Source organism: Amaranthus tricolor, chromosome 3 (assembly GCF_026212465.1).
Source record: "Amaranthus tricolor cultivar Red isolate AtriRed21 chromosome 3, ASM2621246v1, whole genome shotgun sequence".
NCBI lineage: Eukaryota > Viridiplantae > Streptophyta > Magnoliopsida > Caryophyllales > Amaranthaceae > Amaranthus > Amaranthus tricolor.
The window spans coordinates 661726-680006 of NC_080049.1; the positions used below are offsets into that span (position 1 = coordinate 661726).

At 33.3% G+C, this 18281-nt stretch overlaps 1 protein-coding gene across 2 annotated transcripts; it reads left to right on the plus strand.

The window, feature by feature from the left end:
- The first annotated feature begins 2256 nt into the window (after nt 1-2256).
- LOC130807992 (protein MAIN-LIKE 2-like) lies at nt 2257-8175 on the plus strand. Of its 2 annotated transcripts, XM_057673424.1 has the most exons (6): nt 2304-2518; nt 3481-3593; nt 4236-4494; nt 6025-7350; nt 7435-7854; nt 7948-8175. In XM_057673424.1, the coding sequence occupies exons 4-6, from the start codon at nt 7042-7044 to the stop codon at nt 8101-8103; spliced, it is 885 nt and encodes a 294-aa protein (XP_057529407.1). In that variant the 5' UTR covers nt 2304-2518; nt 3481-3593; nt 4236-4494; nt 6025-7041; the 3' UTR covers nt 8104-8175. The 2 variants fall into 2 exon arrangements, with proteins under 2 accessions (XP_057529408.1, XP_057529407.1); XM_057673425.1 differs by lacking the exon at nt 4236-4494 and having other exon boundaries at nt 2257-2518.
- Nucleotides 8176-18281: the final 10106 nt, after the last annotated feature.

The following is an 18281-nucleotide window of genomic DNA, read 5'->3' on the forward strand; positions in this document are numbered from 1 at the left end:
TGGTTGTTTGGATATGAAGAAGAATCTGATGAAGTAGGATTAGTTGTTGGCAGTGACTTAGTCCCCGATGCAGAATCGCATGCTAAGGGAGATCAGGGTCCAAGTGGATCCTCATCTTTAGAATCTGGTACGTATTTTACTTTTTAAATAAATTTTAGTTAATTATCATTCTATTATAACTCCTGTTTCGTGTACTTTATGTACTCAGTTATGGTTTATTCACTTGATTGTTGCCATGCAAAAGATGTTGGTTCTTATGGATCTGATTGTGGCTCAAATTGAAACACGGAATCTGGACGCAAGTAATTTAACCTTACAAGTCACATGGAAACTTGATAATCGTTGGGTTGGGTGAATGTTATCCATGAGTCTTAGTCTTATAGGCAACTTTCTAATAGCCTTGTTTACTTGAGATTAGGCAATTAGAAATGTTTCCTTAGCTATGATTCATGTTGGTAGCTTGCTGAACATGCGGTGTTTGTTGACCTTGAAAGGCATTACAATGATCTCACCCGACATGTGATACATATTCTGGTAGCAAAATTTTAGGTGTTTCTTTTTTGTATCTTTCTTATAAGAATGAATTACTTTCTTTTAATACTTTTTTTGTTTGTTTTTTGTTCAAGATTGAAATATGGTACCACAAGCAAAGCAGCAGTACGTGAGAGATTTTATGGTGGATATGTAACTATATATAGTTGCTGATTGAATGTTAATTTTTGGGGTTAAAAACTTGATATTTGTATATTTACATTAGGTGGATTTATAAGTGATGGATGTAAAATTTTTGGGGTAAAAAACTTGATATTTGTATATGTTAATTTGGTGGATGTATAAGTGATGGATGTAAATTTTTGGGGTTAAAAACTTAATATTTGTAAATTTATATTTGGTGGATGTATAAGTGATGAATGTAAATTTTTGGGGCTTAAAGCTTGAAGAATTGGTAAAATCTTATTGGTTTATAATTGATTTGCTAAAATATTTATATATAATCTTGTTTACAATCTTTCAATATTAGAAATTAGTTTCAAATATTCAAAAAATCATAATTAGAAAACTGAAATTGGACCTAATTTGCTAAAATTAGGTGAAAAATTGATTCGGATTTGTAACAGTTCGATTAACAATCGGTTCGGGTTGGTATCAGTTCGGGTAAAAAACAGTTCGATTAACAATCGGTTCGGGTTTGTATCAGTTCGGGTTAAAAACAGTTCGATCTTAATCGGTTTTAGTCAGGTTGCATTCGGTTACGTGCATAATTCGGGTCGGATTTGACTCGGGTCGATCACTGTTCAGTTCGGGTAACATCGGTTAAGGTTTATATGTCGGTTATAAAATTCGGTTGCAGTTCGAGTTCGATTTTGCCATTTTCGGTTATTAAACGGTTCGAGTGAAGTATCGGTTCGGGTAATTGCGGTTCGGTAAACCAAAAAACTTACATTTTTCGGGTCGGATAATTTTCGGTTCCGGGTCGGATTTTCGGGTCGGGTTTGTTTTGCACAACTCTAAGAATAAGATTGCAAAAGTGTAGTAGTCAGTACTTTTTGATTTGGATCATATAGGAATTAAGTTGTTTTTAAGAAAGTGATAATAAATAAAGAGAGAGAATAAATTAATATAAGAAGGGAAAGAATAAATTGTGTGGATAAAATTAAAAGAGACTTAAAATATATGGATGAGATTAAAAATAAGTGATGGACCATTGTCCAAAAATAAAAATGATGCAAATTAAGTGGGACGAACTAAAATGGAAAATGATGCAAATTCAATGGGACGAAGGGAGTAATAGATTAGAATATTACGAATATTCTTGTGAATATTAATTATTATGTAAATAATTATATACAAGATATGTTATATGTTCTAATACGCCCCCGCACACGAGAGCTTGTTGAAATGTGGATGCAACATATAATACTCTCATCATAGCTGGCGCTAATTATTCTACTTTAAATGAGGGGTAGTTGAGATTCAAACTCGTAACATCTTGTCGCGCTGGCTTCTACTATACCATGTTAAGAAACCAACTCAATTAATAGCTTAAATATATTGAGTCTCAGAATATATTATATACTTTAACAAAATCATCGTTGCATTGAACTTGTGTGAATATGATTAAAAGAAAAAAAATATACCTGAATAACAATATTGGCATATAACAGTCGACAAAGAAGACTTCAAAAAATTTAAGTGGAAAATGGCTATATAGTCAAAAAGTATTTGATTTTATGGGTATGATTTTCACACTAGAGTTAAATCCTCTAATTATAAAAAGAGTGGAAGGAAAGAGTACTGTTTATTATGAATAGTAAAAGTATTGTTTACTTTTCTACTTTTTCACTCTGCTTTTCACGCTTCTTTTGCTCCTCTTCTTTCCTCTTTGTTGTTATCACTGAACTTCCCTCTCTCACCTAAAAAGTTCTTCTCTCGGCTTCCTGCTTTACTCTTCTCCGGCTCTACTCTTCTCTTTCTCTGCTTCCTCAGTTTCTTTTCTTTCACCATTGATTTTCTCAAGGTTAGTTTCCATTATTAATGAAATCGTTGAGTTTCATTTTGATTTCATTGATTAAACTTCTTTAGATTGAAAATTCAGAGTTTTTTAGAAAACTTTAGGGTTAGTTTAATACATCGGATGATTATTGTTATGAATGGTGTGATTTGAGTGCACAAATTGATGAGTGCATTCATGTGTGTCTCTTGGGATGGAATCCTATGAGTGTGTTAATGTGAGTGTTTTAAGTTGGTAACTTAATGTTTGTAGTGTGTAAGTGTGATTTATTTGGTGAAGTAATCATGGGAGTTATTGGTGTTGATGGTGTTTTATAAAGAAGTGCAAAAGGTTTTTTAATGATGCTTTGCAATGTTAGTCGAGCAGAAACTGACAAAAAAGAATACTGAAGGTCGCTCGACCAGCTCGCTAGACCGAGCGAGCTCTTGGGTGGGTCAAGCGAACAAACAGAATACATCCAGTAGCCTGCTGTAGCTCGCTCGACCGAGCACGCTTTTGTTCCGGTTGAGCGGTTTCTTTTTGACAATTCATGAGCTGCTGACTTTTGTCCCTTTAACTTCTTGGAGCTATTTCAAAATAGTTATTACATAGAATTAAGGCTATATTGTCATTGAATGTACTTAGTACTATAAATAGAGAGCTCTCATGTTCATCCAAGGTACATCAAACATAACCCCTAAGCCAAACACATAGCCTTTGTTTTATCTCTTACTCAATTGTAATACTTCATTTGTAAGAGTGTTTTACTCCACTAAAATAATATAAACAAGCAGCTACACACCACGGAGGACGTAGACATCATTGAGTGAACCTCCTTAAATCATTGCGTTAATTTTTGCAAATTTTATTTTATCAAACGTTTGTTAGTTCATTGAAATTATTGTCATTAATCAAAATTCTTAACATCATATTGATCTTGTCGAATTATTTCGATTAACAACTTTGAGATTTACAAGCTTTATTTTCAGTCGGATGATCAAGAAATTCCTTTTATTGCTCAATGTACTAGCTCCGAAAGTTTTAATCGTACCCAATACGGATGATTTTTCCAGGCGATTGATTGCCGATGGTCTTATTTTTGGTACGTTTTATTTCATTAATTTTCATTTTAATTTTATCTTTTGTCATTTTTAGGTTATTTCGGTAGAAATTCACTTATTTTGTAGGGTTTTTTTTTTTTAATTGGGTTTTTGTTGTATTTGTCTGTTTTTATTCTTATTTCTTCTGATTTTTTTTGTTTATAAAGTAGGTAGCTTTCTTGTTTTTGTGATTTGTTTAACTGGGTTTTGTTGTTGTACTTCTCGTTTGGTTATCGGTTATTGGAATTGAGTATATAATATATTATTAAAAAGAAAGTTTAGGTTCTAATGCCGTAACATTGCAATTATATGATTTTTTTATTTAAAGTTATAGCCAAAAGAGTAATCATGTATCAAATTTTAACACAATCATATTGATTCCGCAATCATATTGATCCTCATTTTCATTGGCCATTGTAATTCGATTTTTAGTTTTAGCTTATTTTAGTTCAATGAGTGTTCGGAGAGAGTTTTTAAAGGGATGTTAAAGATTGAAAGTTTGAAAAGTAATCAGGGGTAGTTTTGAAAATTCAATATATAAGGAGTGGCGATAAAATAAAAAGGATGGCAAAGTTCAAAAATATTTACGGATTAGGTACTCCTGCATTTGCTTGATCTTGTTTCATTATTGTGTCTGATTTCAGGTTTGTTTCATTACCAATAACTTTAACCGATTCTTATTTGTCGCCATCCTTTTTATTTTATCGCCACCCCCTTCGAACGAATTTACCAAAATGCCCCTGGAATTAAAAAAATTACGAAAATGCCACTAACCTTAAAACCTCTATAAAACACTTCAAACTCACTCAATAACACTCTCATCACTTCCATAAATTCAAATTCTTCACTTAAAACTAATCGGAGCTAAAGCTTTGGAATCGAAGTCGTCAACGAAAAATCGAGGTAATTTTTAATTTAATTCAAACGAAAGAAAAAAAAAATTTGTTCATCACAGTCGCACTTTTTGTGCGACTGGGATGAATTTTAATTTTTTTTTTATTTTTAAAAAAATTTCGAATGAGTTTGTTGTAAAATTAATTTATTTTCTTAGTTATTGTTATTTAATAAATGTTGTAATAGATTGTAATATGATAATGTTGTTGTAAGAAGTATGTTTTAATTTAAATTTGAGAATAAAAAAAAGGAAAAAAAAAAATCAAAACCCTGTCTCACAACACAGTCGCACAAAAAGTGCGACTTAATCTAGGTGGAGTCGCACTTTTTGTGCGACTGGGATGAATATTTTTTTTTATTTTTTTTTTAAATTTCGAATGAGTTTATTGTAAAATTAATTTATTTTCTTAGTTATTGTTATTTAATAAATGTTGTAATAGATTGTAATATGATAATGTTGTTTTAAGAAGTAGGTTTTAATTTAAATTTTAGAAAAAAAAAGGAAAAAAAAAACAAATTCAAAACCCAGTTGCACAAAAAGTGCGATTTAACCTAGGTAGAGTCGCAGTTTTTGTGCGACTAAACATCTTTTTTTTTTTTTTTTTAAATTCGAATCAGAAATTTGAAAAATTTATTTTTGAATTTTGTTTAATTTTTTGTTTTTTAAATTTCGAATCACAATTTAGAAATATTAAAATTTAATTTATTAATTTTTTATTTTATTTAAAATCAGAATTATGAATTATTTTATTTTTAATATTTATTTTTTATAATTTTCAAATCAGAATTTTTGAATAAAATTATTAAAATTTTTTTTATTTTTTTGTAATTAATTTTTTTTTATAAATTTCGAAACAGAATTTTGAATAATGATTTTTAAATTTTTTTATTTTTTTTTAAATCAGAAATATGAATTATTTTTTTATTTATATATTTTTTTTTTAATTTCAAATCAGAATTTTTGAAATATTTTGTTTTTACTATTTTTTTTAAATCAGAATTTTGAATAAATATTTTTGAATATATATTTTTTTTAAATTTCAAATCAGAATTTATGAATTTTTTTTTTATTTTTTGTTTTTTTTATTTCGAATTAGAATGTCGAATAATGTTTAATTTAATTAAATTTTATTTTTTTTTTAAATCAAAAATTTGAAATATGTGTTTTTAAATTTTTTTTTTTTTTGAAAAATCAGAAATTTGAGTTAATTTTTTTTATTTATTTTTTTTTAAATTTCAAATCAGAATTTTTGATTTTTTTTTTTGTTTTTTTTAAAATTTCGTATAAGAATTTATTTAATTTTTTTTTATTGGAATGAATTTATTTTGTGTAATTAATTAATTACATTTTAGTTGTTTAAATATTTATGAATATAATAATTGTTTATTTTTTTGTAATTGTGAATTATTTTTGTTGTTACTTGTTTGTAATTTATATGATTGTAAGTGTTTATTATATTAACTTTGGAATGTCGTCTTAATTTAATTTTTTATGCTTATAAATTTTTATTAATAGTTATTAAAATACGAAAATTGTAGTAAATGGCTGGAAATCAAGGTAAAGGAAAAGGGTTTTTTAGAGGGTTATTGAGCGGCAATAGATCTAGGCCAACTTTACTGAGAGGGGGGTTACGGGATCTGCTAGGCGAGCAAGGCAAGAACAGGCGGCCGTACATAGTCAGGCCCAACGTTCAAGTACCCTAGAGCAAGTGCGTAGTCGCTTGGAGCGCCAGAGTAGCCTACATAGTCATACGGTCGGCTCAGGTGACGATCATACTGATTACGACAATTCTGTTAGCCGGGAAGAGTCTGTCGGTCAGGATGAGTCTGTCGGTCATCCTGTTGATTGGACGCTCATAAGAGGGCATGCTGGTAAGTTCAGGATTAGAGGGCATGGGTCGGCTGGCACTTCTGATCAGGCAGGAGTAAGCTAGGTTGAGGATGCGGCTCCACGGGGGAGGAGGCGCAACCAGTCCGCGGACACGGACTGGTTGATCACATCACCCCAGCCCGGGGGCCCTGTTGATACCACTTTAATACCCAGCTACGGTGGGCATGTAGCAAAGGTAATATTCGAGGGATTGGAGCGCACCCCTCCGATTTTGGAATGTCGTCCTCGGAAGAAGACGTTGGATTTAATCATCAGACTGCAGGACATGTCTGATGAATTGTACAGGGTGTTACCTGCCAGTCCCCTTGGTCGTCTGCTGTATATAATGCACCAGCACATCGACAGTGCTCTTATTACAGCATTTGTGGAAAGGTGGCAGCCTGATACCAACACCTTCCACATGCCTTGGGGGGAGATGAGTATAATGTTGCATGACGTGCAACGCATCTTAGGAATTGGTATTGACGGTTCACTTCCCGTGGAACCGTCTGATCAAGACTGGCAGCTGGGCCTGGCCGGCCTTTTTGGGGAGCCATTGTCGGAGCTGCGTGCGAAGGGGCACTTCACCAGCAGTAGCATTAACGTGGGTGCATTGTTGCAGCTATGCCACCGTTCTCAGACTATGGATACTCAAGCTACTGCTCGTGGATAAAACTAGAGTCGGGATGCGTCCTCACCCTGTTCTTGCTGTCGCCGCTGATCAGGCTGACATTGCCCGGGGTACTTTGACGCTTGCGTACTTGTATCGCCAACTGGGTATGGCGACAAGGACTGGGTGCAAGACTATTGCTGGTTGTCTGATACTGTTGCAGATATGGATTTACGAGTACTTCCCAGCCTTCCGCCCCAATCTGCGTCAAGCTGACATGCCGAACAAGACTAGGGCAGAGATGTGGTCCCCTCAGAAGCCAATCCGTGAGCTGAGCAGATTGAGAGACTGTAGGAGCATACTGGACGCCATGATAGAGACACAGGTGTTGTACATAAACTCAAACATAATTATGATTATTATATTAATATTATGTTATGTTGATTATGTTTATTTTCTTTGTGGGCAGGTGGAGTGGACTCCGTACATGACTTCTGCTAGGGCTTTATTGAACGAGCACCCACGTATCGCCTATATCGGTGGTATCACCTGTTTCGATGTCGTGGAGGTTTATTTGCCTGAGAGGACAGTGAGGCAGCTCGGTTTTGCACAGGATATTCCTCCCCCTCCGCTGAGACCTACCCAAGCTGTGCGACCGGCACAGGGCTCCTACTCAGTGACATTCTCTTCTTCTCCTATGTTTACTGAGATGTGGAGTAGGTTCCCCTACTGCGCTCGCGTAGTTGAGCAGGCATTGCGTCGGACATCGGTTCCATCAGAGGCTGGCCCTGATTACGTTGACTGGTTTAGAGTGTCTTCCCACTGTTTTCTCATCCCTGGTGAAGGACCTGCTGCTGCGTTTGGTGTAGCGGATAACAGAGTCAAATACGTTAGTGTTTCTAATTATATATTTCATTTTTATGTTTCATAACCGGAATTGACTTTGTAATTTTTTGACAATTCAATTGTATGATTTTTACAGTTTGCTGCTGAATATAGTGCTCGACTTGCGCCATTGCTCAGGATGCCAGCTATTGCCCAAATGACGCCTCGGAAAAGAGATGTTGCTGATATGTATTTAGATGATCTTAGAGAGTTGTTTGCGGAATGGCAACAGTGTAGAGGGCGTAGCCCTTAATAGACATTTGTGGATTTTGTAATGAATGAACAATTTTTTTTATAATCTGTATAGATGAACAACTTTTTGTGTTACGTGTTGCGTTTGAATCACTTACTAATTTATTAACTAAATTAATCATGCAATGAATACTATAAATATAATTATTACAATGAATAGAATTATAAAAATGATAACACTATATATAAACAGTACAATAAACACTATGGATTATCTAAATTGACCGCGTCTTCGACGCTGTTATTAGTCCCTTGTCGTTGAATGCCGCACATTATATTCCAAAGTGATATCCTGTTACGATACTGTCTTTATAAATCTGCACATTCATTGCTTGCTGCTGCTCTCCAATTTTGTTGGACTGGCGGCAGTAGCGATGAATCATCGTTCATTAAAAGCTGAACATAATGATTCTCGTTTACCCAAAGAACATGTATAAGTTTATTTACGCCATGCGTTCCCCCTGTTCTTCTTAAAGGAAGCATTAAGCAATTGTACATTGGATGACCATCCGCAGAGCCATAATACGCAATTGCTATGTTTGGAAACGTTGCTGCGGAATACAATGCTGTCGCCTCCATCCAGTGACTGAACGGAGCAGGTCCTTTGTTGTGGGCACCAATTCTGTATATAGCTTCCTCCACTGATTGATGTGATAGATAGACGCGTGCATATTGTTCTCTGTGCGTTTCAATTTCTAAAGTCATTGCACGTCGGAGCAGAGGTCATGCTTCCTCGCCCCCTAACTCTGTAACGGCAATGGCTCTAAATCCACAATTACCGTCACCTATGACATCAATCCAGTCAAACAGATATGGCGGAAGAATAAACGGAATGTTTTCTGGCCTCGGAAAAAGTTAAAAATCACGTCCTGCTGGACCATCTGAAAAAATAACAATATTTTAACATCACTCAATTGATCTAAAACATATAAGATTATATGAAAAGGAATAAGCGTACCAGATAAGTTGAAACTGAAGTTAATTCCAACTGATTACTGATGCGACCGGCTGCTAGATCTACCTCTGGATCTCCTGCGTGATGAAGATCTTGATCCACGACCCCTTGAGGACGATGTATTGTACTCAAACGCACTTTTGTTTCTCCTCAAGGTTCTGCTTGTCATTGGTCTTCCTTTCCTCGGTGGACTTGCTTGTGGCTCAGGTATATCGTTACTATCGGGGTGTAGCTCTTGTTCAAGTACTTCAGACACACGTCGTACAACTGAGGGGTCGGATTTTAAAACTTCATCCACCAACGATTGAAAGTACTCTTTATCATCGGCGTTTGCGTGCCGTACTTCTTCATTTGCCTCTTCTTCTGGATCTAAGTACTTTAACGTTTTCCAGAGCTGAAGTATATCGTCCAAGTACAAAGCACCATTAGACCTTATTGACAAGTAACAGTAACACGCGCATGGTAATCCGTGGGTTTTTTGAAGGACACAACCGCATCTTTCTATAAGACAACTGCCCAGGTTTAACATTCGTTTGTGCTCCATCATCAACTGTTCCAAGGCAAATATAGAAACATGACGATACAACGGTCTAAGAAAATTCAGTCGGGACGTCCTTGAAATGGAATTCTTAGATTCCTCAAGAGCTTGTCTTATTCTCGCTTGTTGATTCGTTGTTTGTGCGTGTGCCCTTTTAAAGAGCGTATCGAATGAGCTATTACCACTACCCAAGTAGTACTTGAAGGAAGAGTGTTGGCTTTCAACTCTACTGGTAGTACTGTTACCCAAGTGAAAACAATCATTCGTCCAGGCACGCACAAATTTCTGTTTGTGAGGAATCCATGTACCAGCCAAATATCGCACGACCTTCCGGTTCCTAGTCGACCAAGTGGACACAATCCCTTCCCATCTGTTTTCAAATTCGGCGATCGTCAGACTATTAACCAAGGGGTTCCATTTTGTTTGCCTGAATATCTGCCCCTGTTGATTTTTCTTGCCGCCACACAATTTATCGACCATGTTCTCCACGTCATTGCCTATATGCCACACGCATAATAAATGTCGTACATCTGCATCAAAAACATATTTAAAATTAATTCAAATATATATATATATATATATATATATATATATATATATATATATATATATATATATATATATATATATATATATATATATATAGGTCGATAATAATTAATAATAAAAACATGTTCACCTGGAAACACAACACTAATAGCTGCAGCCAAACCCTCATCCCGATCTGTTACGATTACGTCGGGCGCCTGGACTCTGCCGTAAATATCCCTCAATCGCTCCAACACTCAAGAATAAGACACAGCCGCCTCATCTCGCATCAAACAAAACGCGACCAAGAAGTTATGATTCGTTGGCATCATTCCAATGATTTCGCAAAGGGGCCACTTTTGCTTATTCGTTTTGTACGTTGTGTTTATCAACACAACATGGGGCCACAAACGTAGCATCTGGATAGATGTCGGATTCGCAATCAATAATCTAGTCAACTGACCTTCACTATCCAAGTCTGTCCAAACTACATAATTATGCTCCGTGGCCATATATAGACAGTGTTGAAGAGGAGTCCTGCCAGCCATTTCTTCTCTCCTTATTGATTGTCTTACATTGTAAATTTTGATTCATACTAGCATAAAAACGAGGAAAATGTCTTCTAATTGAAGACATTATAAACGCTGGTTGCATGCCAGTTGCACTCAGATCTCGTATGTGCTGCTTGATATCGACATTCATCCTATTTACTCTTATTTGACCATCTATGTACATGAAGAACGGGTGGTTATGTCTTCCTTTTTCACCAGGAAACACTCTAACCGTCCAAAGTCTTTCCTCTGGGTTACGACTAGTTCCTAAAATCATAAATTTACACCCACAACCTCTACTTTTGGAACCAGGTCGGGCTGCATTGTCTAAGTTATGTAAATCACCCCTTCTATTATCGTAGCGGTGACATCTTAAGTACAGACTCACTCTAGAACGTTCATCTTTTTTTTTATATGAAGCACGTGTAAATTGAAATCCAATTGTTACCGCTATCTCATTAGCCCAAGCATGTAACTCATCTACAGAATCAAATTCTCTATCGGTAACAAATCTATCAGAATAATCTACATTATCCCCAAAATTTTCAAAGTCCTGCAAATAATAATTATAATAACATTATCATAATATATCAAAATAATAACAACTTCAAAAATAATTATAAAAAATAAGAAGAATTAATTTTTCAATAAAATAATTAAAATAAAATAACATTATCATAGCACAATAATACATTAAAATAAAATAATATATTACAACATTTATGAAATAAAAATAACTTAAAAAATAATTTAATTAAACAAAAATAAAAATAACTTAAAAAATAATTAACTTAAAAAATAATTTAATTAAACAAAAATAAAAATAACTTAATAAATAATTTAATAAAAAAATAATTTAATTTATGAAATAAAAATAACTTAAACATTAATTTAATTAAAAAACTATTTAATTTATGAAATAAAACTAACTTAAAAATAAATTTTCTAATTTGAAGTTCACATTAAAATAACTTAAAAAATAATACAACATTTATGAAATAAAAATAACTTAACAAATAATTTACTTAAAAAAAATTAAAAATAACTTAAAAAATAATTTAATTAAACAAATATAAAAATAACTTAAAAAATAATTAACTTAAAAAATAATTTAATTAAACAAAAATAAAAATAACTTAAAAAATAATTAACTTAAAAAATAATTTAATTAAACAAAAATAAAAATAACTTAAAAAATAATTAACTTAAAAAATAATTTAATTAAACAAAAATAAAAATAACTAAAAAAATTATTTAATTAAAAAATAATTTAATTTATTAAATAAAATAAAAATAACTTAAAAATATATTTTTTAATTCGAAGTTCAAACAAAAAAAAAAAAAAATTCGAGTCGCACAAAAAGTGCGACTCCACCTAGGTCCAGTCGCACTTTTTGTGCGACTCACCCTAGGCACAGTCGCACTTTTTGTGCGATTTGTTATGTTAATTTTTTTATTTTTATATTTTTTTTAATTTTTAATATTCAACACTACTACACTAATTATTATAATAACATTATCATAATATAATAATTTCAAATACTTTAATTAACAACAACTTAAACAATAAATTTATTTATTTATTTTTTTTTTTTAAATAAATAAAAAGAAAAAAAATTAAAATCTCCAGTCGCACAAAAAGTGCGACTCATCCTAGGTCCAGTCGCACTTTTTGTGCGACTGGTTTGTGCGACTGCATCCCAATTTTTTTTTTTCCGGCAAAAATCGAACCGTTTAATTACTTACCGAATCGTTACCATGCTCGTCTTGGTAATGCCATTGATGTTCGATGTAGAGATCTAGCTTGTTTAAGTTAACGTAGTGTTTTTAATGAGTTTTTAGAGAGAAAGTACCGTGTTTGAATTCGAATATACTACAATAACGCATCTGAAAATTCAATATATATAAAGTTCGGATAATAATGTTATTAAGCGATAACAGTGTTATTAAGTGATAATAATAGTGTTGTTAAACATTTTTTGAGTGAAATGACATTTTTGTAATTTTTTAAATGTCAGGGGCAATATCGTAATTTCATTATAAAGGAGGTGGCGAAAAAATGAAAATGGTGGCGACAAATAATAATTCCCTAACTTTATTCTGTATTTTCTTGGCTTGCTTGTGTTCTAAGGCTAGATTCGCTGCTTCCTTTTTTAATTCAGTTTTTATTTATTTATTTTTATTTTCAGGTTTCTGCCTTTATATACTACTCCGGTAAACAGTATATAATATATTCTGCAGTTTCAGTTATGTCAAAGGACCAACTCAATCAAAAGTTTTAAGTTTATGGTTGAGAGAATCAATTTAATTAAAAGCTTAAAATTTATGGTTGAGACTCCAATATATATATACATATATATATATATATATATATATATATATATATATATATATATATATATATATATATATATATATATATATATATATATATATATATATATATATATATATATATATATATATATATATATAGAGTAAATTATAATAAACTACCTATTATATACCTCTATTTGCAAAAAACTACCTTATATAAAATTTTTGCAAAAAACTACCTTATATAATACTTTTCTTTGCAAAAGACTACCTTCTAACGGTTTGAAGCGTTTGACCGTCTTAATTAACGGTTGACTATCACGTGATAGTCACGTGAGCTTATAATTCTTTCCTTCTTCTTCATTTCAGAATCTTCATTGCAGTTGCTTCCCATTCTTCATTCGAAAAGATCAATGCTCTAACTTCTTGAATTCGCTCCTTTCTTCCTTGCGACATCTTCTTGCTGAAACATCTAACCTATAGAGGTATGTAGTACTACTCAATTAAGGTTTTGTTCTTCATTGTTGTATTTTATTTTGTCTTTAAAATTGAACTCGTTTTACAAATCTGCTTCCTTGGGCTGCGCTTTTCCCATTCAATTTCCTGTTTTTATCTTGTAATTTGTTAATTGATTGTTGTTGTGTGTGAATAATGTATTATGGTTCCTAAAATTAGATAAATCAATAAGATGAAGAAATTGAAAATCTGAAAAAAGCAAGTACTTCGAAAATGCAGCATTCTGAGTTGGCAACTGAATTGGGCAATGTTAGGATAGATGAGGTGGAGCTCGAAAGATCTGATGTGGCACATGAGGTTGTGGATGAGTTGGAAAGAGCAAATGTAGATGTTGATGTTGGGCAAATGGGACCACCAAACACATATACGGGTTATAAAGAATGTGTAAGTGCTAACCCTAGATCTAAAACAACTAACTCAGCTGCTATTTCTACCCTAAACCTTAAACTAAATGAGAGAGGCCACATAGAGCAAGAACTTTCTGATTTTGAGGATAGCAGTAATGATGATTACAGTTGTGGTGATGAGGATGAATATGATAATGATTCTGATTTGTTTGCAGAAAATGTAGTTTATGGTCTCGATGATGTGTTTATAGGTGATGATGAAATTAGATTGTTAGTAGATAAGGAGGTTGATGAGGAAAACAATAGAGACATATACTTTAATGATGATGAATTGGAGTCTGATGATGATGATTTGGGTGCATTAAATGTTGATGAGGAAGGTATAGCCAGCTATCCTACATTCAATCCTGAGGTTGATTTTAAGGGTAAGATCAATTTGACTTTAGGCCTTAAGTTTCCTTCTACATATGTCTTTAGAAAAGCATTGAGGTACCATGTTATTGAATGTGGTTACAATTATTATTACCTGCATAATGGTAGAAGTAGGATAAGTGTGTATTGCTACAATAGATGCGATTGCGTGAAATCGAAAGCTACAATTGTGAACTGTGTTTGTGGGAAGGATAAGAAGTGTTTTTTTAAGGTTCATGCTGTGAAGTTGAAAGATGAGGAGACACTTCAAATAAGGAGTTATTTTCCCGAGCACACTTATGGTCACCAACACCAAAATAACAAAGTCACTGCTTTATATTTAGCTGAGAAATACATACAGGATTGGAGGGAAAATCCAAATTGGGAATTAAAGGCATTTAAGAAACGGGTAAACAGGGAGTTAGGTTGTGAAGTGAAGTACTCTAAGTGTTACATGGCTAAAAGAATTGCTAAGAAAATGATAGTTGGTGATGCTAGTGAAGAGTATAGCAGGGTGTGGGATTATGCGGAAGCAATAAGGAGGTTTAACCCTGGAAGCACTGCAATCGTGAAATGCATCGGAATAGACACACCTCCACCCTTGTTCCAAAGGATGTATATATGTTTGTCAGCATGTAAGGAGGGTTTTGTTGCTGGCTGTAGGCCTATTATATGTGTTGATGGGGCACATTTGAAGGGACCTTTCCCTGGGGTGTTGCTGACTGCTGTAGGTAAGGATGGAAACAATAACATCTTCCCTGTTGCAAGGGCTGTGGTCGAAACAGAAAACGTAGAAACTTGGACTTGGTTTCTAAATCTTCTCGTAGAAGACCTAAAGTCGGTTAATCCATCAAGTAGTTGTGTAGAAGCAGGATGTGAAGATTTTACCTTCATGCGCGATAGGCAAAAGGTATGAACGTAATAACTTGTTAACACATATCTTGTTTCAAATTTAAATATTGTTATAACCCTAATACTAATTTGTGGACAATGTAGGGTTTGATTGAAGCTTTGAACTCAGTGATTCCTGAAGCTGAAATTAGGTTCTGCTGTAGGCATATTTGGGCTAATTTCAAGATCAAGCTTCCTGGAGAGTTGTAGGCATATTTGGGTGCTGCAAACACAGCAAACATACCAAAACCAACATACACAGCAAGCACAACACAACAAACACTTAACCACTGTATGTTGTTGTTCTAGGCAGAAGGCAAACACAGCAAACACAACATACACAGCAAGCACAACACAGCAAACACAACACACATTACATAAACACAAGTGTATTTACAGTACCTGCAAAGAAATTAAATGGAAAAAATAAAAGCTTAATTCATTCATTCATTCATCATGATCAAGCTACAATACCCAAATCACTATTACAATTATTCTTAAATAGGTCCTAAACTTCAATTACTAGCCTTGATTATTACAAGAAACACCAACAAAAAACAAAAGAAAAACCCTAATACAAAGCTTGTAATCTGATTTCCATGCTTCCTCTCATTCATCCATTTCTTCTTAATCCTTTTAATTTCTGAAATTGCTTGTTCCTTTTCATGTTCCAAGCAACAAACCCTTGATGTCAAAATCTTGATTTCGGTTGCCAATTGTCGCTTCTCGTCCACAAGCTTGTTAGTGACTTCTCTTTGCCAAACAGCCATTTCAGGTTCATCAACCCATTTAAACTTTTTGCATCCCCTCCAATTTGTATCAGGATCATAAAAAACGCAAGTCTTAAACCTTCTTCCTGGATTTTCCTTGGTCCATGAAACCCTCCTTGCAAAGGGAACTCCACACCCACATTTTTCAGGTACCGATTTTTCGGTAGAAGAAGAAGAAGAAGACATTACTAATTACCTGGAAAAAATTGGGTTGTTTGAATGATTTAGGGATTGGAAATCAAGGGATTGATAGGGAGAAGGGAGAAAGACAAATTACAGCAACATTTTAGGGTTCTTCGAATGAAAGAAGGAGGAGCAACTGCAATGAAGATTCTGAAATGAAGAACAAATAAAGCATTATAAGCTCACGTGACTATCACGTGATAGTCAACCGTTAATTTAGACGGTCAAATACAAAAAACCGTTAGAAGGTAGTCTTTTGCAAATAAATGTATTATATAAGATAGTTTTTTGCAAAAAAATTTAGATAGAGTAGTTTTTTGCAAATAGAGGTATATAATAGGTAGTTTATTATAATTTACTCATATATACGACTGATTTTAATGGGGCTTATACAACGTTAACATCAATTTTTTGGTTTACATCATCTAATTATTATGATTATATTTATGGATTTCGATTTTCATCAGAGTTAGACAAAGAATTTTTGGATTATGAGAGGGGAGTGCGTATTTCAGGAGTAAATGTTGAGGAAAATGAGACAATTTTACTTCCGACTTCGATAGAGTTGCTGCAAATCATGATAATTGAGATAAAGGGAAAAGGAGCATTAACAGATGTTTTACCCTCCCTAGTTGGGGCTTTAGACTTGCAGAGTATTTACATTGAAGAATGTAGAGGGTTGGAATACATATCAAAAGGGACACAACAATTAAACCTTGAAAGTTTATATCTGAAGGAGTTGCCTGACTTGATTAGGATAGTAGAATTCAAAAGTTGTTCCTTTTCCCTACTTAATGCAATAGAAATCTACGATTGTCCGAGGCTACAGGTGGTGTTTCCATTAATCAATTCCAAGCAGTTGAAACTCCCAAGCTTGAAATCATTACATGTAAGAGATTGTGAGGCGTTGGAGCAGATATTTGAAACAAACAACGACACTATTCCCAATCTTGTTCTTTCTCTTCCTAAATTACAGGTCCTATCATTGTGTAATCTTCCGAAATTGCACTGTATATACCAGGGGCTACTGGTATTTTGTGCTAATATTTCTGGTTTTGAAATTAATGAATGTCCGAAGCTCAAGGTGTTGAACGAATCAAAACATCGTCTAATGTTCTCTGCATCACCATCAATGCTAGCTTCCATTACCGAAGATGCAAGATTTTGGGAGATCGTCCGACAGCATGAAACCCTAAATGTTTCTCTCATTTCTGATCGAATCAATCAGATTATCAAACGCGATACCTTGCTTGGTGATGTAGATAATAAAGACGATGAAACAAAAAAGATTGTCTTTGATTTAACAAGTCAAATCCAATCACAGCTTCCACATTCACCTCTAATTTCGATTTCTGATGAAGCAGAGAAGAACAACAGACTAAAATGGGGTAAAACCTTATCCCTTATGACGATAAGAGAAAAAAACAACTACATGGGGTGGGAAGCGTCTTTATCTCTTCCATTACACAATGAGACAAACACAAGCAACAAAGGCAAATGGGGAACATCCTTATCCCTATCCCTTTGTTAATTTTTAAGTATGTAAATATTGCTTGCTCCATCTTATAATGCCTTTGCTAAACTTTTTTTTTCATATTTTATCTAGATTTTAATAGTTGATACAGTTATTAACTGTAGCAACTATTGTTTATTAACTGATTTTATTTATTTATATTTATTCATGTATAATATAAAATATAGTCAAGTGAGATTTGTTTGATTTGTCTTAATACATATTTTCATAATATTAACTTTTAAGAATTTTTTATCATATAAAACTAAAGATGTTAAAGATTAATATCAGGTATTCGATATATTGAAAGAGTAGAAGCTATTAAAAACAAGAGAAAGTATGTTTCACAATAGCTGCTACGGAATAAAAGAAAAGTAATATGGATCAGAGAAGTAGGGAGAAGAAAAAAAAGAAAAAATGTTTATCTCATTAAAGGCAAGTAGCCAAGTACAAGTTTTAAACCATTTTTAGCTAACTAATTGGTGACACAATTTCACTTACTAATCTATCCTAATTAGTAATTAGTCTTCACTAGGGATGGGCATCATCGGTATGATATGGGTCGGGTTTAAGTATAAAATAATATATTAAGTAATTTTTCGTCCATTTATACAAAATTATTTGGATTTTGATAAGTGTAATTTTTTGCACTAATTTATA